At 41.3% G+C, this 27,887-nt stretch overlaps 1 protein-coding gene across 4 annotated transcripts in view; it reads right to left on the bottom strand.

Moving 5' to 3' along the window:
- Positions 1-869: 869 nt before the first annotated feature.
- The window catches only part of clstn1 (calsyntenin 1), a 37,855-nt gene continuing 10,837 nt past the window's right edge, over positions 870-27,887 (bottom strand). Inside the window, exons 2-19 of one of the 4 annotated variants that reach the window (XM_087833425.1) lie at positions 23,072-23,194; positions 20,710-20,739; positions 18,922-19,117; positions 17,897-18,105; positions 16,168-16,317; positions 15,734-15,919; positions 15,398-15,646; positions 12,256-12,377; positions 11,969-12,131; positions 11,620-11,670; positions 10,515-10,672; positions 10,064-10,212; positions 8,859-9,103; positions 7,473-7,643; positions 7,184-7,329; positions 6,939-7,074; positions 5,966-6,150; positions 870-4,101 (exon numbers count right to left, since the gene is read on the bottom strand). In XM_087833425.1, the coding sequence (XP_087689551.1) occupies positions 3,907-4,101; positions 5,966-6,150; positions 6,939-7,074; positions 7,184-7,329; positions 7,473-7,643; positions 8,859-9,103; positions 10,064-10,212; positions 10,515-10,672; positions 11,620-11,670; positions 11,969-12,131; positions 12,256-12,377; positions 15,398-15,646; positions 15,734-15,919; positions 16,168-16,317; positions 17,897-18,105; positions 18,922-19,117; positions 20,710-20,739; positions 23,072-23,194 (2,864 nt within the window). In that variant the 3' untranslated portion in view covers positions 870-3,906. The remainder of the gene's footprint in view (positions 4,102-5,965; positions 6,151-6,938; positions 7,075-7,183; positions 7,330-7,472; positions 7,644-8,858; positions 9,104-10,063; positions 10,213-10,514; positions 10,673-11,619; positions 11,671-11,968; positions 12,132-12,255; positions 12,378-15,397; positions 15,647-15,733; positions 15,920-16,167; positions 16,318-17,896; positions 18,106-18,921; positions 19,118-20,709; positions 20,740-23,071; positions 23,195-27,887) is intronic. The other 3 variants (XM_087833427.1, XM_087833426.1, XM_087833428.1) reach the window with 3 other exon arrangements.

Below are 27,887 nucleotides of genomic sequence, written 5' to 3'. Positions count from 1 at the left end.
TCAGAATTTGGCGTGAACAGTATAAAAGCATGGATCTGATTGGGCTGCTGCTAGTGGTGTGATGGTGTGGGGGATATTTTCTTCACACATTTTGGGCATCAAATAAACACCACAACTTACCTGAGTGTTACTGCAGGCCATGTCCGTCACTTTATGACCACCGCGTATCCGTCTTGAATCTTTGCCGAAAGAATTAAGGTAATTCTAAAGGCAAGGAGGGTCCAACTTGATACTAGCAAGTCAAATCTAATAAAGTATCTCATGAGTGTATACACTGTTACACTCATGGATGCTCATTTTAAACATGGCCATAGTCTGAAATAATGAGATTGGGAAACAAACATACATGTCGTCCCGGAGTGGCTAAAGCTTTGGCTTCAAACTGCTCTCAAGGTTCACTTCAGACAGTTTTCAAATCTTGTCTCTGTATGATGTCACTGAGAGTGGGTATCATAAATATGCTCTGAGCACAGGAGGCCCACCCACCTGCTGTTCAAACCCGTTTTTGAGGGGCAGCCAATTCTAAGAAAGGGAACTGAGAAATATACCTGAGCATTAAGGCCTTACTGGTGTTACTGGTGGTTCTACTATACACAGTTTGAAATGTGAATCATGCAAAGCAGCCCTGGTAGAGCGCACGAATAAAAGCATGGAGTTGAAAATGAGCATAATAAATCTACCAGCTCTATATTTTATCGTGGAGCTGTAGCAGATCTCAGTTTCACCACCAGAGGGCAACAATGCTCTTTTTTTTTTTTTTTTTTTTTTTTTTTTAAAAAAAGCACCACCCAGGGTGTGTTCCCATGCTGTGCACCGGAACCATGTTTACACTAGAGAAAACAATGAAGGAAAACAAGAGCAGACAGAAGTTATACCCCATCTCATCTTCCTTTATTTTGTTTACGAGCAAGCATCAACCTCACTACATTTGCCTTTCAACTGGTAGAAAAGAGAGCAGCTCCAACAAGCACAAAGGAAACATCCAACCACGCTGAAAACACCGTCACCGTCCATTTTGAGCAGATTTTAAAACAAAGAAAAAAAATTTCTGGAGTGTCATGGATGTGTGAAACAGACAATCTGAGAATCAGTAGTGTATCGCGTCTCCTTTCTCACTCCGGTCTCATAGGCCCACGTGGAGCGTACACACACACACTTGTGGTTCATGCAAAGTCAATATACCCCCACCCACCTGTCCATCCACCCACCCTTCCTTACTTCATCTTGATGTTGTTACAGTATGGCTGCATTTCAGATTGTTAGGCAGTGACATTCATTGGGGGCGCACAACCCGAAAAACGAGATGCTAGTTAACCTTTGAACTGTAGCTGAAATGTGGACATGAAGTGTTTGACACAATGAAACCGTGAGAATTGCGTCACCGACAGGCATATATACTCTTGTGAAATTTCATGCTGCCCTCAAAAAAAATTAAAAAATTGTTTCTCAACAGCTCAAGCAACAGGACACCGTTAAAAAGAAGAAAAAAGAAACTCACCTTCCACTATACACAAATAGGTCAGTATACACGCTGTATGCTGCCAAAGCAATTTCATAATGTACATCTTTTAAAGGTGGATTCCGTCAATATGATTTTTAAGTACAATATCTATAGAAGATACGATGTGGATCTACTCCTCTACACATCAACAAGGACACGTGACATCTATGTAAAATGTTTTCACCTGTAATAAAACTAGCGTCGGCCTATTCTCGCGAGAAACTGAGAGAAAACGTCTCCCCAGCTACGAAAGAAATCTAGCATTAAAAATAAAAATAAAAGAGCACGGATAAGTGTGTTTGTTAGACCAGCTAATTACGCTATGATCGGCAAAAGGCACTCCCATCTCAGCCGGCTCAGACCTGGCGCCCCCCCCTTTTTAATTTTTTTTTTTTTTTTAAAGTTTTTTAGTTTTTTTAAAACAAGCCAAAGTCATCATGGAAGGGAGACTGTTCACTACGTTTCAAATACACACCTATTTTTTAAAAAAATCAAATGGATTCACTGAGCTGAAAACAAAAGTAGCCTGGAAACTTTTTACAACAACAATAATAATAATAATAATAAGCAGCGTTGAAGGTGTTTTTAATTAATTTTGGCCTCTGAAAACAGATTTGCACGCATAGACTTTTCCAATCCCGATAATGCCATTTTCTGCACAATCCAATGCCCCAAACATGGTCGTAATAAATGCATGTTTGGGAAACGCTTATATTTTACTCTGTACCCCCCCATAAAAGACGAACACTAAAATCGTTCAGTGTGACGGCACGTTTTTATCTGGTCTGGTGAAAGATTATATACAAGTTATGGACAACAGTGTCTGAGAGGAGACAAGAGGTTGGACACACCTTCCCAATCGTAAGCTTCATACTAATACCCGAAGGAAAATAAGTTTACCAAATGTAAACAAATATCTTTGAACAACTCTACAGTACAGTTTCATGTACAATAAAATCTAGTGGTCTACTGCAAAAAAATATCTCACTTTAAGATTCAAAGATTCATTTTTAAAGTGTTTTCCTGCCGTAAGCATCGTCGTTGACGAAGCTTCAGCAATAAGCAGTTTAAAAATGTACCTCATACAGGCTATGTATTATTATTTTAGGTAAAATAGCCGTGCCGTGAAAAGAAAAGAAAACATTGCCAGCAATTCAACGATTCAGCCAGTCTCCACTAAAGCTCATAAACATTTTCTTTCAGTAGCTTGAAAGGGTTTCTCCTTGAACCACAACAGGGACTGAGACAGGGACAAAGGTTTTAAAGCTGCTGAGGACATTTTAGTACCCTTATTTTCACCACGAACGGCACTGCTGAGCCGATCTTTGTGATTCCACGCGACATTTTCTGAAACTGAAAGAAGATTCCCTCTGTAGTGTACATCAGTGAGATCTGCTGGGAATGAAATAACACTAAAGCCATGAGTAGAGCGTTGCCACGCGTGCAAGCGAAGCAAAAGCATCATGTGAAGCTGAAACCGTCAACTAAGTCCTCCGCCTACGAGAAAGCAAAAGAAGCTACTTTACTCCTCGCAAAAGATTAAAGAAAAGGGACGAAATGGACACGTTTTTGTCATGGAAACCGCTGAACAGTCCTCGGTTTCGCATCGTGAAGCGAGACATTTTGTACAAGCGTGATGGAACAGCTTTTGCAGAAATTCAGCGGCATGCTGCGACAGCCTGTGTGACACAAATAGTCTACATTACATAATCGTAGATATTGGACCCCATTGATTAGGTCTTCACTAACACATTGACTAATTACATGGTTTCATTATATTTACAAAAATCTTTAAAAAGCAATTTATTTCTCTACACATGACTTCCCCAAAATTTCTCCATGCACTAAAAAGAAAAACAAAAAAAAGAAATGGAAGAAGAAAAATGCAGTCTACTTGTTAAAAGCATCATTTTCGATTCACTGTGGACTACAAGTCAAGAAAACCCAAGTCGGAGCTAGTTGTGAGTTTAGCGAATAAATCTACAAGCATTAGCAAAGAATATACATCAGGAGAAGCGATTGCTCTGCTCTTCAAAGCCGTACATCTGAGAGAAAACAAACAAAGTGCAGGGTTGGCTTCCTCACACAGTTCCAATGTAAGCCAGGTTTTCCTGGGAATTAAAATATAATAAATAAAAAAAAGTCAGCAATCTGGTGATGACTACACTACACTGAGTACCACCACTAAGATAACAACAGGAAAACCTTGACCATATATACGCTGAAGGGACTTTATGTTTCTCCTTTTCTTGATTTTTTTTATTTTTGTTAAGTTTTTACATCATGGCTCCTAGACATGAAACTGCAGGGAGTGCTGTGTTTGTGAGTGTGTGCGTGAGGCAGGGAGTATGAGTGAATTTCTGATGTGTGTGTCGGGAGCTCTTGTTTGGGTGTCTTGTGTGTGTTTAGTAGGTGAGGGTGGAGTCGTCCCACTCCAGCTGCTGCTGTCTGCTGGCCCCCTGCTGGTCCTCCGGCTCGCCGCCCTCCTCGTCTTCGCTGCTCTCTGACTCGGCGCTCGTGATGTCGTCTTCTTCCTCGCCGTCCTCGCTCTCCTCCTCCTCTTCCTCCTCCTCCTCGCTGCTGTGCTGGTCCTCGTACGTCTGCATTAGTGACAGCGAGAGAAAAGATGGAGACTGTGACTGTGGGCACTCATTTTGTGATCTTAAATACTCAATTACTTAAATTGGGCGACCAGGGCGGTTCAGGGGGTTGGGAAGCTCATCTTGTAACCGGAAGGTCGCCGGTTCGATCCCCAGCTCTGTCTGTCTTGGTCGTTGTGTCCTTGGGCAAGACACTTCACCTACCGCCTACTGGTGATGGCCAGAGGGGCCGACGGCGCGATATGTCAGTCTGCCCCAGAGCAGCTGTGGCTACAACTGTAGCTGCCTCCACCAGTGTGTGAATGCGAGAGTGAACGAATAGTGGTATTGTAAATAAATATAAATGCAATCTATTATTATTATTAAATCCATGTTAGAAAAACTTTATACAGATCATGGCTTTGTTGAGCACCGTGCACGTTACCTTCCTGTTTCACATCATTTTCATGTATGTAACTGTGTTTGGACAACAACAAGCAGCCTCTGCTAATCAGACAAGTGCAGGCTCCTTTAGATGTTTTCTAGCAAAGACTAATCGGGCCTTGCATTCCCATTTATGAAGACGTCTCTTGATTATAGACTCTTCACAATAATACGCCTACCTCCTTTTGTTAAACTGTTTTCCTGAACCATTGAAATGAATCTGCCATTGTGCACTTTAGTTGTCTTTTGCGGTCTTACAGGCTTTTTTGGTGCTGCTGAGCTGGTCAACACTTGGAATAAGCTCCACATCTTTCATCTGCAAAACTTGAGCTAAAAGTCTGCCCTTCAATCACATCTTGTTTGCTTAAAATCCTCAGTGGCGGTGACAAAGGTTTATCACCTCCACTGTTCTGAATTTCACACATTAGAAAATACTGGGGCCGTTAGACACAACAGTCATAGCAGTGAGCCTTTCAAGGTAAACTCGATGTCATTGAACTGTGCACATGAGACACATTAATCAAACCTAAATAGATTCGGACGTTTCAAGTACACTTTGATGTAAATATGACGGAAGTTCAACACATCAGGTGAAAAGCTAACATGGGATGTAGATTAGCATTAAAAGGCAGCGATATACAATAAAACCACGGGAGAGGATTTAATGCACGTCTCTTATTGCCTTTGAGAAACGCCGCATTACCTCAATAACTTTCTCCTACGAACCAAATCCATTCAATAAAAATAACAAACCACTTTGAAAGAGTCATTTCCAAGATACTCAGGAAATTGAGCGTCTCGTTTCAGCTCTGTTTAACAAAACTGTTAAACAGAGCTACCAAAAAAGGCCATCATCTTTTAACAAATCCGTATGTCTCATTGGAGAGTTTGTATATGATCAGATTATTTTGGTCAAATGTGTAAAGTCTCACTCGGCAGGTGTGCTGTGGCAAACCACCTTTGTGATTTAGTCACAGCAGGATGGGAGTTAAAGCAAATGAAAACATGGTAAATAATCGGTCCTTTTAACAAACAGTAAAGCAACAACGAGTAATTGAATGACTCAGAAAGACATGAATCTTCTTGTACAAATATATTCAAGCCCACGAGCTGACTCATTCGCTTCATTTTGGGCTTCTGGGAAAAGAAGCTGCTTCCTTTCGTTTCATTCTTGAGCGTCAGTCAGGTAATGTGACTTACATATTTGCAACAGAGTCTCTCGTCCCCGCAAGGCTGCTAATTACGAGGGGCTCAGACAAAACTAGGGCACAGTTTTAACATCACCCAGTTCGCATTAGCAGGCGAAAAGCTGTCTGGGCTACAGCCTAACACCAGCAGCGAAATTCTGTTAAACAGCTTTTCACCAGTTAATCACCATCATAATCATTTTTTTTTTGTTGCTTATTTTGCTTCCCTGCTTCCTCCTCTCGTGTCGTTTTACCTCCATGGGGTTTACTGTGATGGTGAGGGCTGAATCGTCCCAGTCCATCTCGTTCTCCTTGCCGTTTTCCTGGTCCCTCATGGTGCGCTGGTGTGCAGCTCGGATGCGGAACACGCCCAGGATGATCATGAACACCAGGAAGCTGACGCACACCACGATGACGATGGTGGCAGCGCTCGGAACCACTACGAGGAGGCAAACCACATCAGGAAAAACACAGTGATTAGTTAGATGCAAAACAACACTTCACGATCAAATATGTGCAGACGCAGCTTCCGCCGCCGCTTTGGCTTTATGGCGTGCTCCCAACGATCTGTACACACACGTGCTTTTGACTGTTCGAGGTGTTGAGGCTGTTTTTCTTTAAATAGCTTAGCCCGTCTCGCGCCAACCTGCTCCACTTTCCATATTAGCGGGAAGAGCCCTCTCTGGAGCAGTGGCGAGCTTAGCGAGGCAGTCAGCTTAGAAGAATACAGAAGCCGGAAAATAAAAGGTCGTGCTCAGTGTGCACTGCCTGTACAGATGTCACAAACAGCGCTCAAAAGTAATCCCTAACTTGGTCCATTAAAAAACAGACACACTACTAGTGTTTCATACATGCCCCACTTCTGCTTAGCAGGCTGTAATCCTCCTGCTTCATATCACAAATCTTTTTCTACAATTAAGCTGATTACTGGTTTGATTATGATATTTAGTGTTGCATTCAACAGATAAACACACGATATTGCAGCCAATACTGAGGAAAAAATAAACACTACTGCTTAATTTATTTTCCAGGCATCCTTAAATTAATTTTTGCAGGAAAGACTTTTATACTTTGATTTTGTGTCTTTTTCCACGTCGCTGAAACAGATGCATGTTTCATTTTTTCCTCTTTTATTTTGAAACTTTGGTGAATCGATGGCTGCAGATGACTCCTGATTTTCTATGCAACCTGCTGAAAAAGGATGAAGCATTCTCCATGTTTCAGTACCTGAGGCCTGATGAGCGTTGACCAAATTATGCCCAGACAGATCCACAGAGGCGTGATGGACAGGGTTGATGAAGTTGGGCTGCACCATGGCATTGTTGGAATGCTCCATGGGACTGGCTGTGTGGATTACATTAACCTAGAGAGAAATAAAGACCACGCTTGAAGTGAGGGCGCACAAGTATGTGGATAACACCAGGAAGGGCTGGTCACGGTTCAGTGTGCACGTGACAAACGCTCAGACGTACCTCGACCTTAAAGTCGTTGCTGATGTAGCGACCATTGAGTTCAGAGCAGACCAGTTTAAACTTCCTGTCAAAGAGAGCCTCGGTGTGCCAGTTCTTGTAACGGATAAGGTGCAGGACCTGCTCGTAGTTGGCCATGGTGTTCACACCTGGACCACAGAGAGGGGGGGGAAGTGTTAATGACACTTTAAGTCATTTTTCCTTCTTTAATCTCACAGAACTATCAGAGGTTTTGCAGAAACCAGGGCTATATGCTAGTTAAGGCTTCCTAGCCGAGCACGGTGGTCTGTACCGGTGATGACGAGCCCCATGTTGGATGAGCTCATCTCTAAGCTGCGCTGCTGCAGCTGGGACATGTCCACTTCAAGGCTCTCGTGCTCTCCGTCCAGCTCGTCTCCCACCACAGTCACTTCACACGTGTCCAGGTTGTGCATGATTTCCTCCGACACCACCGTCTCTTGGACTGAAAGAACAAAAGCACAAAAACGATTGAGGAGAAAGATTTGGAGCACTCTTGAAAATCTGAAACAGCACTCCTTCTCTATTTCTTCAATAACTGGCTGCCCTTTCCAAACAAATAGATACAGAGTAAGAGCAAGGGAACAAATATTTGTGATTTTATTTCTGTTCAATCAACAAAACAAAGTAACCTAAAGAACTGGAGTAAGAGAGAAAGATCCAGAACTGATGAGACATGATAAAACAAGTCAACTACTGACATTATAGAATATGCAACGTGCTCTTTAGAAATGCTGGTAAACAGAGAATCCTGGCTCCAACAGTCAGAGTCCAATAAAACAACTACAGCAGATTTAGCAATGTTATTATACTTGTATATCAGAGAAAGTGATTTTATTATTTAAATCATAATGTTGTAATAGTCTGCATCCTCAGCTTGCTTATGAAACAAATGAATATTCATGCATCTACTGCCTGTACCATTTGACTCTTCGAAGCTCCGTTTTAATGACTCTTAATTATCTACCATGTCATCTCTTGTTTGCGAGGTGTGTGAGGTGGGGCAGGGTAATGCAGGTGATAGCAGCAGAGCTCTGTAAGCCCTTTTGTCCCTTATGGCCTGCTGCTCACCGCAGGACGTCGTATCTCGTGGTATCTGTGTCAACCTCAGAGCTTGTCTATTGTGTCTCCTCCACTTAACTTATGTGCAAGCCGAACAGATGGCACCCTCCCTCTCGCTCTGTTTTTCCAATCCCTTCATCCCCCAAGCGTAATCCTCAACATAGACTGCTACTGTAGTTCCGCACAGACGTCTGTACTGTACACACCCTGTAACTGCAGAATCATTCGGTGTCAAAGGTGCAGACAGGTGAGCGTTTAAAGGGAAATCAAACCAGTGAGTGTGTGCGCTCTATTTTTGTTGAGGGGGCGACATAGTATGTGCACGGGCCTATGTGTGGTGCAAATGGAAGACCAGCTGCTTTCTTAACAAGCACCTAAAGCTCAGGAGGTAAAATGAGAAGGTTGGTGGTTCGATCCCCAGCTCCTCCAGTCCGGATGTGCCTTAAATCACCCCAACACATCATCACTCTGTAATGCCATCAAGGCAATAATTACTATTACATATGCAGCCATGTTTAAATGGACAGGTACAGGTTAGCTCCTGTGTATATGCTAAATCCTTTTAGTTGCTTCAGAGTCCAGTGTGCACATCTCTTACCTGTAGGGTCATCGTCAGCTCCCTCTGCAGCTTCAGACTCCGTGTCGGCCTCCACTTCACGGGTGATGGTGCTCACAATGCGTAACTCGGGGAACAGCGTCACTCCTTCCTGGCTCTCAAATTCAGCTGCACTGCGGGCAAAGTGGTCAATGCCGCTCAGGCTGATTTTGGGTTCTTCTGGTTGCAGCACCATCACGTAACCTTCAGCATCTGGCACCGTTACGCAGGACTCCTCGTTAAAGCATCTGTGAAATAGACGATTTTAAATGCTCAGAAATGTGATTTTCCTTCTGTCTTTTTTTTTTAAATCACGTTGCTGCTTCTCCCTATAGAAGAAAAGTGGCATTCTGAATAGTTGGGAAGGTATATGAACAAATTTGAGCCAACAACAGTGTGCGGCATAAAAGACAAAGGCCCTTATTTGTGCTCGTGTAGAAGCCTAAAGCTCACCTATCTGTACAAATGGCAAAATAAATTGTTTCATCAGTTCTTGTGGGTATTTGTGTATTTTTATGCATCAAGCTGTTTGATGTGTAACAAATAAAGAACACATTCTTTCTTTTCACTGACATTAAATGTCACTTTGACTGCGACAACATATAAAAAGCTAATTTCAAATGTTCCTCATCAATTATAAAAATTTAACTGCCATCACAAGAAAAAATAAAAACAATTTAGTCTGATTACTCAGTCCGCGTCATAAAGCTGGGAGCTGATGCACATTTGTGCATGTGCAAATAAGAACAAATACTAAACGACTTCACCAACTGGAACAAATCTCACACTAGGCTCAGAACAACCACGAGAGCTTTGATATATTCATTTCATACTCGTGTATAAATCAGTAAAACTACTGCTGTTCTTACTGACTTTCGAGTGCTGCAGACATCAAAGAAAATAGAAAAGAAAGGGGAGGGGAAAATGGATACTGCTCTTCAGTCTGTCATTCTCAAGCAGCAAAACACCTTGTGTTTATTCTCTTTGTTATGGGCATCAGGTAAAACTCTTGACCTCCATTTTACCTCAATAAACCATCCTTACATTTTAAGCAGCAGCAGAGAAGCTTTCTGAATGTCTATGAGGCAGAAAGGAGCTGCTTTATAAACAACACAGGGCTGCTGCTGCCAGCCAACAGATGAAGTGACAAGACAGAGGCCGGGCTGCGAAAACAATAAGTGCTTCTGGCTTCTTCTTCTTCTACTTACTTCACTGTGGTTGAGATACGCAGGTGCCTGATTCCAGGGGTTGGGAACTGGCGGGAGTTTAAGTAGGAGATGTGCTGCATGACCTTGTCAAAGGCATCGATGTCGTCACCTTCCACAGTCAGAGAGGACTGGTTGGGGTTGAATTCCACCTGAGAGAAGAAAACAAGGTGAGGGATTTGTGAATAACATGACCTGTGACTGATGCTGAGCTAACAAACATAAACAATCCTTTGAAGCATCAGTCCTGGAGAACCACTTAAAGTAATTCATTCAGCAAAAATGCAACTTTTGAGGTAAATATTCTCCAAAAGTTGCAGGTTTAAGATTAAAAATGGTTGTTTTTTTTATTTGGTTGGATGTTACGAACCACAGTTCATTACTTGAGCGAGCTGTCAAATGATTTAAAAAAAGATTCACATCACAAACTCAAAGCTTTCTTTGCCCTCCTCACCTTGATAGCTGAAGCTACCTCCTCAGGCAGCTGCACGTCCAGTCCTTCTTTGCATGTGTACAAACAGTCGATCACCTTCTTGTTCTCCAGCTTGCCGGTGCGGATAATGAGCCCCGCTAGGTTACCGCGGAAAAACTGCGCCATTCGAGCATTTCCACCTGGTTTCCAAGACAACACATAGAAGTTATTTATTAGATTTCACAGGCTTCACCTTTTCTGAGCTGGAGCTTCAAGCATGCTGTCTCACTGTACAAAACTGGCGTGAATGGAGTTCATGCAAGTTAGTATGTGTGCCCTTCAAAAGGCCCGAAGCCCAAAGAGCAAGACAGGCAAATGATTGATGAGCTTATGCACGCCAGCGGCAGCATGCAACGCTTGCATTAAAAGGGTGAACGGCTTACTGTGGAAAAAAATGGCATCAACAGGGGGGAAAAAAAAGAAACTCAAAGAAGGGATTACATAAGATAATGATGAATTAATCCTCTTTAGTCACCTCATTTTCACTAAATAACAGAGCCATCTTGAGGGCCGCAAAATGCTCATGATCTGAAATTTGGAGTCCTGACATTTCGAGAGAGGTACGCCACTCCTGTCTTCCAGCTACATCATAATGAGCATTAGTCTGCACCACTGCGGAGTCAGCGACAAACTCTACATCTCAAGGTCGCGTATTCATCCACTGATATGTGCCCGCGCTTCTGCTGCAGGTTTGTTATCTGATACAGAGGAGCTACTGCTTCCAGCCTCAAGGTCAAGCTCTGAAAGAAAAGCCAGCATGGCTGAACGGCTGCAGCTGGATCGGACTCTTGACTCGTTATAGATTTATTTGCGATCTGCTGGTGTATCAAATGTTGGGGGAAAAATAAAGAAATAAGGGGAAAATGAAAAAAAACAACAACTGCGTAGCTTTTGCAGTTAGAAGAGAAAATAAAATACATGGGAGTCAGGCGCCACTGAACATCAATACTGCAACAAAACAAATTATTTTTGCATCTAGAATGGGTAGGAATCATTCTAGTCTTAATGGAATGAGGATGCAATTAGCATGGTGGGACATTGTGGACACATGGACATGTCTGAGGAGTAAGGGAAAGACGTGAGCAACCTGAACTGGGCTCAGAGACTGTCTCAGTGTCATTGTCATGTCCTGAGTTTTCTGTAAAGGACAGAAACAAGAGAGCAGGAAGAGACAGGGAGGAAGGTTGAGGATCTGGAGGAGAGATTCAGATGCTACATACGAGGTCACGTCATTAATATTACAAAGAGTTAATACGCCATTGGCTGAATATAAAGTAATAGTTTATGTCATGTCGCATGAACACAGTTTTAACTCTTTCTAATAGAGTATCAAACACACAAAAGAAGAACTCAGAAGAACTTGTGTTTCAATACAATGCATATAAATGATATAAATGTCAAAAGAGAGCTCTCCAAAAATCAGTTACACGGTTTACCTTGCCAGCAGGCACCAATCGTGAGCTGAGTTTCTATCTTGGAGGCGTGCAGTGGGTAGTCCTCCGTAACCAGGAAGGGCTCAAAGGTAGTCCCATCCACAAATACAGAAACAGTGGGGAACTCCACATTAAGCACATAGTGATGCCACTCTTTGTCACACACCTGGAAAGATGACAGCAGGAGGAGTGAAAAACTGAAACCTGATTTTTTTATTATTATTATTTTAACTTTGTGTGCCGCCTCATGCTGTGCACTGGCACAAAGTTGAGTTTTGGAAGCAGCGGACCTGGTCGAGCTTCCAGTGAAACTCTGCGGGTTTATAGTTCTCTGCCTCAGATGGCTCCTGGCGTAGGAGAAAGATCAGCCTGCAGTTGTGGACGTAGAGCGAGTAGTGGTGTCTGTTCATCTCTGCAGAGAAGAAAACGACAGAAGAGATCAGGATGAGAAACTGTAACTCTAAACTATTCAACAATTCCCCTTGTGGGATAAATTAAATATCTGACTATCCATGGAAATGTGTAGCAATGTATTTGTAGAAAATATCTCAATCTTCTTAAGAAACCATAACAAATGTGTTTTCTTGATGATTCTCCAGGTAAAACTGAACTCTTGTGCTCCAGCTCAGTGTCGAAATCTGTAATCTGTCAGAACACTAAGTGTTGAGAAGGTGTGGACTGAATACAGGCCCTTTTAGCAGCCTCTCTCTATTTAAAAAAATCGCTATGTGGCTGTAATATGCACAGTGTGGTTTAGCAACGCCTTACTGCAGCGGTCTCCAACCTTTTTTGTGCCACGGACCGGTTTATGCCCGACAATATTTTCATGGACCGGCCTTTAAGGTGTCGTGGATAAATACAACAAAATAAAACTAGTACCAGTACTGAAAAAAAGAAAATTTATTCATAACACACGTGAAAAGACCCAGGAAAACCAAGTAAACGATAAAAACGATAACAAAATAACGCTGAAAACCGATAAAAACCCTTAAAACTATACATTTCACACCTGAGCCTCAATTCTCGCGGCCCGGTACCAAACGACTCATGGACCGGTACCGGTCCGAGGCCCGGGGGTTGGAGACCGCTGCCTTACTGGAATTAGCAAAACCTCAGGAGAAAACAGAAAACAATGCCTGGATGGGATTTTACAGACTGACGCAATACCTGTGAACATTATTTAGCATTAATGGTGCCCTCATATGTATGTAGCCATGCATCTAAAACATCAGTACAATGAGTGTGCTGATAGAAATGGATGGTCCTTAAATACCCTGATTCATGGATACATAGATTATGTTTTGTTTTTTTTAATCTTGTCTTGCATCTTCACAATTACTCTTAAAATGCTGAACTATTATCCCACATGCACGATCTGATATCCTCGTGTTGGTGTTGTTCCCAGATCATCATACTAAAGGTTGTTCCAAGATCAACATTGCAAGTGACCAATCAGAATGTTGTGATGTCATACTTTTGCGACTTCGGGAAAAACCGGCGTAAAACAAAAAACTGTACTTAAGCTGCGAGAAACCGCCTTTGTCCGCCGATCAACGGACCCTAACCCTGACCCTGACCCTTTAATAAACGCTAAGCAGAATTGATATTGTCCTTGCAACATTGGAATTTCATAAATGCACGAATGGGTTGGTGCGCAAAAGAATAACGTCACAATAATGTGATTGGTCACTTGCAATGTTGAACCTGGAACAACATTTTCATGATGATCTGGGAACAACACCAACACGACGATATCAGATCATCCTTGCCGACATAGTCTCTCACAGAGTGGTCATCCTCTCCTTGTATCTGATTCTGAAAGATTCAACCTTTATGGGAAGGTTGTTGTTTTTTGGTAACCAATTAACACTTATTAGTACACCATCAAACTGACACAAAGGTGGTTGTAGCTAAGGAGGCAGACCAGGTCATCTACTAATCAGACGTTAGGTGGTTCAGTCCCTCACTGCTCTGCATGCCAAAGTATCCTTGGGCAAGATACTGAACCCTAGGTTGTTCCTAATATGTTGATTGTAGTGTGAGCGTTAGATGCAAGTGCTTGCATGAATGCAGTTGTGAATGGTCTACGTTAGATAAAGTGCCAATGCAGAGTAGAAAAACACCACATAAGAAACAGTCAATTTATCATTAACATGAAGCAAAAATAAAAATTTTAAAATATGGTTTAAATGATTGCAAATAAATTTCAGTTTTACGTGGTTCTGTAAAGCTAAAGCAAAATGAGATTCGTCTTTCTGTTCCAGACTCTGCTGAACAAAGGTCACAAATGACCCATGATCTCATGGGTATGGGAGCTTCCTGTCCAGGCCACAGCCCTGATGTAATCCTCCTTATATAAGCAGCTGGGCCGAAGCTGATGAACTGGCTCCCCGTCACTGGCCACGGCAGAGACTTTACAGTCCGTAAGATCAAGGAGCTTGTGACCGTGGAGAAAATTTACAACTACTGTCAAAATGGAAAGGTCAGCAAGCGCTCAGCGGGATGTGAGAAAGAAATTAACAAGGAATCACGTTTCCATGTGTTAGACCACCAGCTGAGCACAAACACTGATTATAGCCTGAAGTTTCAATGGTAGGGCTTTTTTTGTTTTTAATTACAGGATCTCTTCAGACACCATATGTGCACCAATAATCAGCATCCGCCAGATATTTTAATAGCACAGTTTTGAGATTAATGAGTCCATGTGCCATGCTTATTATATGTATGAAACAAGACGCTCTGTCCTACAAAACTCTTCGAAACCTTCTGTTCCAAGATTTTTATTAATATTTCATGCCAGCGTTACAGTATTATTTGATCTTATCATGCAATTGGCGAATGGATGCACTTTATTACATTAGGAAAGGTGAAAATTGGGTAGTACATGTCATTTATATGCTAAAAACAAGGCATTTTTGCCTTTTGCTAGGTTATATATAATGTTTATATAGTTTATATATAATGGTCTAGCATATATAATTAAACTTTTATGGCTATTTGTATGATTTTACTGGAATTACAACAATAGGGACATCAAGGTGGTACAGCAGTTAGCACTGTAGCCTTACAGCAAGAAGGCTCAATTCCACTGTGTGGAGTTTGCATGGGTTTTCTCCGGGTACACTGGCTTTCTCCCACAGTCATGCAGTTAGTGGGGTTAGGTTAATTGTTGAATATAAATTTCCCATATGTGTGAATGTGAATGAGAATGATTGAGAGTCTCTATGTGTCCAGGGTACACCCTGGACAGACTGGCAACCTTTCCAGGGTGTATCTTATTATAAAGCTAAATCTTCAATTAAAGTGGACTGACAGGAAGATTTAATCTATACAGTGAGTCAGTTATCTTTTTCCCCTTTTTAACAGTTGAATAATAGTTGGAGCCTTTAAATACGCATGTTTATTTTATTCACAATAAGCTGTGACTCCTACCCGTTTTGTCAGAGTTGCAGAGGATGGTCTCCTTCTCGTGGGCCCCAGGGCCGTGTCTCATCCACACAGAAATGGTGAAGGGGTCCTTCAGGCTGGTGCTCACCATACCATTAGGAACCTTAATGGCCTGGGTGCCATTAAATTCAAACACCTGATCGCTGTCGTGGCCGTTATCGGTTGGCAGCCCTACGGTCCAGTTAGCAGAGCTGCTGGGAGCAGGAAGGAGCTCCACAGTGCCGGAGCTGGCTCCTAATAAAGAAAGATGGTGTACTTACTTGTATGTGGTTCACAGAGTTATAAAACAACTACTGACAAGAACCATTTCCAGCTCCTTACCACACAACTTATGCAGAGACTTCTCAGAGTAGGTGTCACGATCACAGCCCTTTCCAATATGGTTGGTTTCCAGTTCAATACTGGCCCGGATGGACGTGATTGGCTCATCACAGGTCTCCAAGTGCATGCTGGGGAAAAGGGCCAAACTACCAGTGCCAGGCTCGTATTCAATCCTCTTATTGAAGCCTGAAAAAGAAGCAGAGAGAGTAAAAAGCATTAAAAGATGTTATTTAATTAAAAGCCTTTTTAATACTAAATACTCATTAAGAAGTATTCCTCTTCTTTTGAGTTTGAATGAGGCCTTATAGTTTAAAGGAGTTCAATTATCCTCTGAGCCTTTTGGACTGCATCAGTGATCATTTATATTCAACACAAAAGACACAACTTAACAGTGATGGCTGGCGAGCGACAACAAAGGAGGAGAGCTTTCGTACCTTGCCAGCTGGGCTTGCAGGTGGGCTTGACGCTGATCTTCACCAGCACGTCCTCAGAGGCTCGGTTCTTTCCGCAGTCGTAGGCGGTCACGGTCAGTTTATACATGCGCTCTTTGCCATAGCTCAGTTTTTCTGTGTTCTTGATAAAGCCTGAACAGAGCAGGTGGGGGGAAAATGTAATTTTAATAGAAGGACCATTCTTTGTTTAACTTCAAAGCTGCGGCTGTGCTAAAATTGGCAGAGTTATCGGTAGGTGTAGAAATCCTCAAAGCACTAAAACATTACGCGTTTCAAACAGAATTATAGAGTAAAGACTATTTAAAAAACAAAAGGGAATTTATCGACAAGCCAAACAATAAACTGATGGACCACTCTTAGGATTCATAACATTTTGAATTGAGATGCTGTACTGAGAGTTATTTTCAAAGCTTTTGTGTATGCAGAGTCTCACAATTAAAGTGAAATTAAAGAGTCACTGAGAATATTATTACTCCTAATATTATTACCCATCTTTATTTATTTTTTTTTAGTTAGGCATTATAATCGTCAGAGTTTGAAAACTGGGTCTTGACTTTTTCTAGGGCTGCTCAATTAATCGAATTTTAATCTCGATTACGATCTGGGCTTTCAACGATCATTAAAAATGACTGAGCGGATTATTAGCCCCTCCCTCGTGCTTTACTCTCGCGCTGCTCCGTGTGGCAAATCGAGCGCACCTCTCTGCATTTCGAACACGTGTCACAACAATTAAGAGCAGCGGTCCCCAACCTTTTTTGCGCCACGGACCGGTTTATACCCGACAATATTTTCATGGACCGGCCTTTAAGGTGTCGCGGATAAATACAACAAAATAAAACTAGTACCGGTACCGAAAAAAAGAAAATTTATTCATAACACACGTGAAAAGACCCAGGAAAACCGAGTAAACGATAAAAACGATAACAAAATAACGCTGAAAACCGATAAAAACCCTGAAAACTAAACATTTCACACCTGAACCTCAACTCTCGCGGCCCGGTACCAAACGACTCACGGACCGGTACCGGTTCGAGGCCCGGGGGTTGGGGACCGCTGATTAAGAGGACCCGAGGGAAGCTCGGAAAGCTAAGCAGAAGTTATTTGGAGAGGAGAGTGACTGCCGTTGGTTGAAAAGAGAGGTAAAAAAAAACTTCAGTAGTGTGGAAACATTATGGGTTCGCGGAGTCAGACGTGGATCAAGTAGACATAGTGTGTAAACTTTGCTACAGTGTCGTAGCTGCACCACAGAGCAACACTGCAAAGTTCACTAAACATAGATGTTTACATTTTTCATTTATTTTTTATATTGCAAACATTTGCACTGTTATCAGTATTTGCACACTATTTTATATTATTTTTTGACAATCTTTAAAGTCATTATTCAATACATTGTTATTGTTCAATAAATATCATCAAATAATCGAGATCTCAATTTCAGTGAAAATAATCGTGATTATCATTTTTGCCATAATCGAGCAGCTCTAACTTTTTCTATTTATTTTTTGTTAAAGATAAAAAGAAATTATCTTAAAATCCGGCACTAATCACTGACCAGCTTGGTGACGTTCAAAGAATGCCTGCCTGCAGCATCATCATTTAAACTAATCAATAGGCACTGTGAAGCGTGTCATTGCACTCATGAGTCTTGGGCGTGGGCTGCAGCTTTTTCCCAGTGGGCACAAAGACAAAGGCGCTGTGTGAACATCCGTACCATCCTTGTCGATGGTGAAGGGCACATCAGGGGTCACAATCTCGTAGTTGCAGATTTGGCTAAACTGGAACGAGCAGTCGGCATCCACCGCCTCCACCTTCAGGATGCTGTCGTATTTCTTTCCCTCGATGACGGTGGCTTTGTAGGACTTCTCCTTGAACACTGGTGAATACTCGTTGATGTCGTTCACCTGGATGTGGACAGTGGCCCTGATAGGGAGATATTCAAGTTAGGACACTTTATCGGTTGGATAGTCGATGGTTTATTTATTTATGTTATTTTATTATGAAAATGAGACCTTACATGATCATCCTCATTCATAGATAATTATAAAATCCTGGAGTGGTTTAAAATAAAATAAATTCTTGACTTTAAGGCCTGGCCTGGCTTTTGTTTGATTACTGCAGATGGAAAGAATAATCTTCTTGTGTTGAGTCAACTCTATTTGTAATCATTACTTCATCACTACTGATCTTTTTTGTTTTTGTTTTTTTTTTGAAAAGGTGCAGCTTAATTTTCTGTTGACAGACAAATCAAATAACCATCTAATCATGACCCTTATTCCATTCATTCCCGATTGGAAATCCTCACAATCCAGATGTGCATTCATGTCACCAAATGTTCATGGATAATTATACGGCTCATTCGGGAAAGGATTCCCTTGACAGTTCCCACAATCAGCATAAAGACTTAAAACGCAGCTTTTGATTTTATGCCAAAACCACATATTTACATTTGCACACTTGTGTGCTTGCTTTGCTTTCATAACCCATTCGTCAGGGCAAATGCATCAGATTTGATGATGCACTTGAACCACAATCAGGATTTTTTACTTAGGAGACCTAAAATGATTTTTCTTTTTGTATTCCTTTATAGTAGCGTATGAACAAGTGATCCCTGTGAGCCAAAAGCTGAGGCTTCCCACTGCTGTGTCATATTTTTTTAGATAGTTAAAAACATTTTATCTCAAAGAAAATGTGCTCAAAGATAATTGTGCAACACTTTTAGCGCAGGGGTTAACTCACTTATGAGACTTCTTCATGTTGGCACCATCAGGACCCTCTCCACAGTCGTAGGCTTGGATGGTGAAGGTGTGCTCCTTCTGCAGCTCACAGTCCAGCTTGTCCTTTGCCCTGATAACCCCCTCTCCAGTGGACTTGTCCAGGACCACTGCCTCAAAAGGGACATTCTGCCCGTGGATCCTGAAGCCGCAAATCTCACCTGAACATGTTAAGAGCCAAAACAGAGCTTGCTCAGAATAACTGGCGACCGCTGTGAAATTTAAACGTCTAATGAAGCGATTAAGCAATTATATTAACCACAAAACAAATTAATTAAACGCCTCAAAAATAAACAAAATCAAATCAAAGTCAGCCACAGGTTTTGGGAGCCGGGGACTTGTAGATTGAGGTGCGTGGGGTCTGTGAAGGAAGCCCGTGTGGGTGAGTAGTTTGGTGGTGGGTGACATTACGTATCAGTACAGAGAGTGTATTTTCCAAGCCACTTGAAAACATTGCATCCAGTCATGCAGGCAGAAACTGAAAAATGTGGACAGGCATTTCACAGGAGTACTTAAGATATTAAAAAAAGTCATGAAACCAAGTTTAAAAGTAAGCATATAGAGCACAGTATATTTGTTGAGAATAAAAAAAATAACGTTACATCCTATCTGATGAGAGAAACAATATATAACACAAATTATAGGAACAAAAATTGAAATCCTAAACAATAGAGACCATTGAGATTCAGCCATCCCGGCTTAAATGTCTGCAAAAGAAAAGAAAAGGGGAAAAAAAGCCCAGACAACGCTTAATATTTTGGCACAATTTGAGAAAAGTCTTCCTGTGTAATTTTGCCTCTGACCCAAAACTACTGCAAAATGAACTGAAAAGAAAACCATGAAATCATAGAGAACTAAACCAGTACAAAAACTGTTTTCAAACCAAAACAAAAGTACTGGATGAGAACTGGGGTTAGAAATATCAACTTGCTTGACATCCACATCAAATGACAACTGCAGCCATGCTAATGGTAGAGATTAGTGGTGGAGAATTAGAAATCAAGAGATCCACTGAGGCAAAGATGCGATAACAGAAACTTTGCAGCAGAGAGAGTTTGCATTAGTTAACAATCTCAGCAATCTCACGTGAAGACTTAAAATGTCAGAAAGGTTCACAGGAGTCACTGGAATTGCGCAGCTATAACGAGGTCATTAACGGCCACAACCGAGCATGCTCGGTGCCTTTAAGATGGTTACACTTTAAGAAGGTTCAGCTTCTTAAAATACCAATTAGAGTTTCAATTTCTGCTCCAATTGCCGCATGTTAAAGAGGTTATAAAATAATCCTACACAGACTTTTAAATTGGAGTTGTGCAGAAAATTGCTTTAGCCTTCTGCTTTTTTTCCCCCTTCTTTGTTTTTTTTTTTTTCGGGGAATTAAAAGGACCGAATTGGACAAAACGGCAAAGAGACTCAGAACTGCTGTTTTTTTTTTGTTGTTGTGTTATTTTAAAGCGGCTTCTGTTTCCTGCTGACAGCTGAAAAACTGTTAGGGTCTGCAAACTGCAATGGATGTCTCATGCACAGATATTTCTAAGAACAGTCAGCCCCCACATCACACTTTTCATCCAGCTGTTGGAACGGCAAAAACTTCAGGGTGAGAAAATAAAACGCAAGGTCAAGAAAACCAAATGGGGAGTTTACAGAGCATGAGCACGAGGAGTTTCTGTGTAAAAGTGTGGATGCTGGTTTTAGCGTTAGTGGGTTAATAGTAACAAGTAAGCACAAGGCAGAAGAAAGAGCCCAAGATCACCTTCTTCAGTGAGGGTCACCTCAAAACTCTCTACAAGGAAGGGAGACAAGATAAACCCAGATCAGTTCAGAGAAGAGTTAGAAGCTGAGAGATAACACACACAGAGGACAGGAAGATAATACACGCTAGCTAAAGGCTTACAATACCTCCCTCAGAGAAACAAAAAACATACTGCGAGTGGGGAATAAGGACTACACCAGAGTAAACAAGTACTAAACAAGTTAAAAAAGAAAAAGAATATATAATTAGAGGATAGATAGGAAGTGTGGAAAGTCAGTCCCGTCACATTGAAATCATATTTCTCAAAACGTCACATTTACCATTTTCATTCATTTTTTAATATATTTTATATATTAAACTTTAAGACATGAAGATAAGGCAGCTTAGGGAAAACAAAATGACAACTTCTTTTGTTGCTTAGCTGACGTTTTCAATCTCTTTAACAGGTGAGCTGGGCCTTTGTTTGTACCTACTGAACAATTAGAAATGGATTTCACATTAGCCAGTGCAAGCTGGTATAGTGGATGGATGGAGGTGCTGCTAAAGTCTGACATGCAGTCGGCATTGTGGCTGCTGAGTTTAACACACTTCTAACGACCAGCTCACATCAGGAGTTTAGGATTTCCTTAGCTTTTCTCACAGGCCTCTCAGTTCGGATCAGGTCAGCAATCACAAGGATAGTTAAACATTTATCCTCAGCCTGCCTAGTACTAATTAAATACAATGAGTAATGTTCTCAATACAGTCACACACTCACAAAAGGTTAATATCTTAACCCATTTTCCAGGAGCTGTGTCGCAGAAACAAGATTTTTACTCCTTTTGTCTTGTCTATTACTTCTCAGGGAATAAAATAACCCGATCTGGTGGGTGGGCCATTCTTGCTTTGTGTTTCACACTTGTGTTACAGCACAGTCATCCATGAGCACTGAGCTTGTTTTCAAAGGCTTTAGTCTCAGCCATTTCAGGTCCAATTACCCTGCCCGTCCCACAGCGAATCAGCCTTACAGACAACTTATATAGCAACTCCTCGTTCGTGAAGCTTCTGTTCCTCAGACTGACTTAAGAACCTGGGATTGAGCTTCTGAATGATCTGCAGGCTGGCTTAAAGTGAACCCTGCTCGCTGGCACAGAAGAACCGACTAAAAAGGAGGCTGGCATGATAGAGTAGGTCACCCCTGCTGCCACGTGAAGCCGGACTGCTTACACTGTCTCAAAAGAGCAAGTTCACAAGGACACACAGTCCACTCGCAAAAAGCCTGCTCATCAAAAGAGCTGAGAGAAACAGGACTCCCCTCCCCAAAGCTCTGCGTTCAAAACAATTTTTATGTGAAGGGAGACAAACATCATGCAGAGAGTTGGGCATATTACTCTAATCATGGCTCTCTTGGTGCAGTTGTCCACCTTAAAAAGCTGCCAAGCCAATCAACTCAGGAGAAATTTCACATAACTTTGTCAAGAAGATTACATTTGGCATGTCCTGTGGCGTGCACGTGGATGCTAAAGCCTCACATTCTAAATCAGGGGGAGTAATCTGTGATTAAAATAGTCATATAAAGCCTGGTGAGAGCACCGAGTGTGAAGAGAGCCGCAGACAAGAGATCACACAACTCATGTGATGTGAGATGGTGGGAAACGATTTCCAGTGCTGTGGTGCTTTGAATCATGGCCAAAGTCAATCCTGATGTGATTAAAAACCCCAGAGCTAATGCTGCCTTGGTACATAAAGCACACTAATTGTGCCTCTACAGTGGGAGAGAGGGAGGGGGGGTAAAAAAAAACTTGAAAAAAGTTTTTGATCTGAATATCAAAAGGTTCAGCCTGAGGATATGGTAACCAACTGTACATCAGTATGGCAGGCAAGTCATAAAAAACTAATGTGCAGAAATGTGTTAGCAGAACTTATTCAAAAGTGAGCTGACAATTAAGACCTGACAGTTACTGTCTTCTTTCTTCACTGCAGACTCACTGCTTTGATTTGTATCCGTGTGCATAGCTAATCTAAGATTATAACCTGTATCACAGAAAGTATTACGAGCAATGTATAATGAGACACCCTGCAGGGAAAGAGACCTCCACACATTAAAAAATTACATCTATGTCATGGTTAAAGAATTAAGTGCTAAACAAGCTTTATTCTATTTCATTTACCAAGAAGAATAAGATTTTAGCAAGTGGATGGACTCTTTTTCTTCTTCGAGTCTATAAACTATTCCCGCAGTTTTTCCTGCATCCATAATACTTGATAATGTCACAAAGCTCAAAAGGTACAGACTAATTAGCGGATGTTTTCTGTAATTTGGTGTGAAAAGAATAATTCTCGTTAAGGAACAGATGCAGCAGCATTAAACGCTCTCTCTCACCTGCGTAGCGTAGAGGAGCATCTTTGTCCAGTGCAATCAGAGGAGGGTCCAGAAGAACTTTGTCGTCATTTTCTGTTACGATCCCATGGTACGTTGTCTCAATCCACGGTTTGTGCTTATTAACTGTCAGAGGGAGAGCGAGAGAGAAAATGTAAGAGTATGTAAAAAGTAAAAACACTAAATATCTGTCCACAATCGAGCTGGCAACTTGTTTTTCCTCTCACCAATGCTGAATAACAAACTGACACTGTGTGTGTGTGTGTGATCTCATTGCTGGCTTGACTTTTCTTTCCCCTCACCAGTGAAGCTTAAATACATTTTTAATGAGGTTTTGGATGCTTTTAATGGTATTTTTAGAAACGACATTAGAAGCAACACAAAACAAGAAAAGATCACATACAGCAGCAACTGGCAACCATGAGCCCTGAAGGAATGGGAACATGCATTGTTTATAGAAGGAAGGAGCAGGTCCAACACTGATGTGCCGCCAAGCATGTGTATCAATACTGGCACATTTTTCAGACAGCATCAGCGAGGAAAAATTAATCTCACAAGCTTCAATTAAAAATAAAAACCCTGTATCCTTCTGTACTCTCCCACACACATCACTATAAGACTGGACTCTCACACACATCACATCACCACACGCACCACCACACATTTCCTATAATTTCCTATAATTTATAATCTTTATAATCTCTCTCTGCTGTTTGCACATTTTTATTTATTTTTATTTTTATTTTTACTGTAAATTCCTAAGTTAATTTGTAAATTTTGTAGTAAATTGTAAATACTGTAATACTGTAAAACTTTTTTTTTTTTCTGTCATTTAATGGTCGGGCATTGCGCAGCTACAAGCATTTCACCCCCATGTCATACTGTGTATGGTTGTGTGTGTGTGACAAATAAAATTTGAATTTGAATTTATAGCTTCAGTTTTAAGATGTACAAGTTACAAAGCATGATCCACAGTTTGCATGAGTTAATTTGTCCTGACAGTAGATTCGGGGGTGATAAAGACTTTCAGGCCAGTTTTTGGAGCGGCAGTCGAGCCGTTTACATCACTGCGTGCTCATCGGCCTGAGACGAAGCCCAGCTGCAGACGGGACTCGGCTGTAGCTGGCGGCTGCAGTAAAAAGCTGCAGTGAGTGACATATTTGGGATGGTGCAGAACATGGCGCTGATGCGGGGAGATAGAGCTCTCTTACAGCCAATATGCGAGCACTTCACAGTGCGAGGGAGGGCGGTATTCCTGTGCTACTGATCTGCAAAGGTGATGCTGACGCTGGCTGACAGCACGCCGTGGGGGACAGATGCGGTCGAAAAGGTAACCAGACGAGGCACAACAACACATAAATACGTCCAAATCGCTCTGACGCTGATTCACTACATTTTGGAATTGTAGCTTTAGTTCAGGCGTAATATCACATTAAGAAAATATTATATAACAGCTCTAATTTTTATACTGTGATGACACAAACAAACAGAGCTTGCTGAAATCCGTTCAGACACGCTGCCTCTACCCCAACCAACCGCAGTTCTTATTCAGATGGTAAATTTAAATAGAAACAATCTAATCCCTGCTAACAATGAAGTGCTGCAATAGCCTAAACAATCAATGGCAGGAAATCATTGATCACAGCATAATTAGGAGGGTCACAAATAGAAAACATTTCCAGTTATATAACAGGTAGGATTGAGAGCGATCTCATTTAATAATCAATAAGATGAGAAAAACTCCCAGTGTTAATACAGGCACTTTTGGGGGGGTTATTGATAAGAATGCTACAGCTGTTAAAGCGCACGTGAAGTGACCTCAGGCTGCTGTCGGATGTAAATGAGCCTTTTCTGTAACCTTCAATTTTCTGAGACGAGACAAAAAGCAATAGAGCAGATACACACTTTCCACAAACAAGTTAAACATCAATTACCTGCTTCATGAGCTTTTTCCACTTTTAATCACAACACTGCAGGGAAACGTTGCAGTGCTGAACTGCTTAAATAATAGCCTCTAAAAGCCTGGTTTGCTATTAAAAGGCCCATTTAGAGAGTGTCAGACACAAACTGGATTTAAAGAAAAGACAGTGGGAGGGTCCATTATCAATGCTTTGTATCTGTCCACACACACTTTGGCATTTTTCAAACAACATAAAAACTTTGGCATAACATCAAACTGTAATTATAATCAAACACTCTTTGCCAGACACAGTACTAAACATAATTGGCAGTTACTCAAATACGTTCATAGCTCAGCATGATAATTATTTCATGAGCCATATTCTCCTTTAATCACCTTGTTTAAAAGCTCAAAATTGCATTTTTACATTTCTGGTTGCTTTACATCAATAACAAAGAAAAAAATGGTAAAAGGTTACATGAACAGAAATCTTAAAATCTACCAATTAATTGCACATGATAATGCTGATCCTATGCACAAAATTCATTAACAAGACAACACCGTTTCAACAAACAGCTTTACGATTAATTACCGGATCTGTGCTTCAAAATGTTCATGGATATTCTCACGAATGTACACATGAATGTGTGTATTGTTAAACTTTTACACTCAATAACTGATAACTAATTGTTCCAGAAACGCTTTTAGTAAGCAAACTGACCCAAAGGATATCCAGACCTTCATAAAAGTGTGTCGTTCCACTAAGACTTACACAAAACGCACACATTTTCAGATGTTTTTCCTACCTGACTTTTAACAGTTACATAGCAATTGCAATATGCCATGCAGTGAAATTACTTTACTAATAAGAAGGTGCCTGATGTTCTCCAAGAGAGTCTGGGCTACAATTACATTATGAGCTTTAAATAGTAACCACAGATGTAAACAGAAAACCCACACAAGCATAAACGCACAATGTAAATGTTTTCAGATGACATTTGGTGACAGCCTGCCAAATCCAATTTCAGTGAAGCAATTAAATTGCATTTGTGTCATTGCATAATTAAGTGTAATTCTCAGTGATTGCACAATCAATGGAAATTAATTACAAGCTACTTGCACGGGATTTGTACGACACACGCATCACCAAGCATTAGTAGTATTACCCAGAAATGAGTTAGATAGCCTTACAGCGAAGGAATTTGGCACAATCTACCAAGCAAGGATTTTCAATCATGACTTACAACAATTATTCACTTTATACAGGCTGTGACATTAAATAATCATTATGAAACAGTTGATAACCCATTAAAAGTGTGTCTGAACCGTACAATATGTAATAACCTCAAGTCTAGTCTTAGCAAGGACAGAAATACTGCACAGCTATGACAACAAACTGAGTTTAAACGTCACTATGTTAACTCAAATTGAGTCTTTAACAATAAAAAAGACATTTTATTTGACACAACTTTACACCAGTGCCTTAATTGAAGGCGCTGCTTTGCGTGCCAGTAATTTTTGATTTGATCGAGCCTAACGAATAGTCTTAGCATCTCGTGACCCTGAAGTGAAGTGGATATCTTCAGACAGACCAGTACTACAATAATCAGCTCTAGCTTCCTCACTGTGAGCTAGGTCACATGATCACATTTGTTCACGAGTCCTTTATGGCCTTCAGGACTAATACTAAATGGCAAGAGGTCATGCAGTATCCTCCAAGACTCTGAAATGTTTTGTATAAACCTGCAACCTTATCCCAGCAAACTACAAGTGGTAAATGGCCTGTATTTGTATAGAGCTTTACATATCCAGTCATCCACCCATCCACACACTGGTGATGACAAGCTACATTGTAGCCACAGCTGCCCTGGGGCGCACTGACAGAGGCGAGGCAGCCGGACACTGGCGCCACCGGGCCCTCCGACCACCACCAGTAGGCAACGGGTGAAGTGTCTTATCCAAGGACACAACAACCGAGACTGTCCAAGCCGGGGCTCGAACCGGCAACCTTATAAGAGTTATTTGCCCCAATATATTAAACACAATGCCCATTTACTTATCAATGCTAGGTGACAGACACCATTTTTCTACTGGCAACTATTGATCCAGTTGGAGATATATTCACAGAGGTGTATGCGTTTTGTGCATCAGAAGTTCGTGAGGGTGATCTCTGCCTATAATGCTTACTGGGACTAGAAAACCTTGGAAAAACCTGGTAGCTAGTCTAATGGTGGTCAACCCACATCTTTACTGATATAATGAGGTTTTAAAATTCAACACTGAGGACACAGAGGACATCCCCGAATGCCGTCTTTGCTCTGTAAAAGAAGGAAATCAGTGAAAAAAGGATGTGCAAAATGGAGCCCAACCCCAAATGATAGCTTCAATGAGCCATTTAAATTATGTATAGCTGCACAGGCTTTTATTCTTAAGGAGACAACCCACTGAGACAGCAAAAATGCCAAGTGGAATGCCTCCATTCCCCTCAAGAAAAAAAAGAAAATAAAAAAAGGTAGATGAAGAAAAAACTCTCAGACAGACAGGTGTATAGCACGGAACATCTTGCCATGTGACAACGCTACTTCTTTTGGGCAACCTTGAGTCCTGAGATTCCTAAAGATGTTACGTTGATCCGTTTTACCTGCCAACAACACCACAGGACACCTCAAGACGTCCTGTGTGAATACTCTAACTGGCTGGAGTTACTCACAGATATTGTAGCTTATAAATGCGTTTGTCTAATTGTGCTATAGGTTTGAGTTTGAAGCATGCTTTTTGTATAACACAAAACTAATGAAAAATAATTAATAGTGATGTATACGCCTGCGGAAAAATGTTAACATGTCTGAGAAAACAGATGGCACACCTTTGACAGATTACCGCTACCGTACTGCTGTCAAAAATCACAGCCCAAATCAA

Source organism: Neolamprologus brichardi, chromosome 20 (genome assembly GCF_056152115.1).
Source record: "Neolamprologus brichardi isolate AB-2024 chromosome 20, ASM5615211v1, whole genome shotgun sequence".
Classification (NCBI taxonomy): Eukaryota; Metazoa; Chordata; class Actinopteri; order Cichliformes; family Cichlidae; genus Neolamprologus; species Neolamprologus brichardi.
Note: the sequence above shows the minus strand (reverse complement) of the source record. Positions and strands in the feature narration are given on the sequence as shown.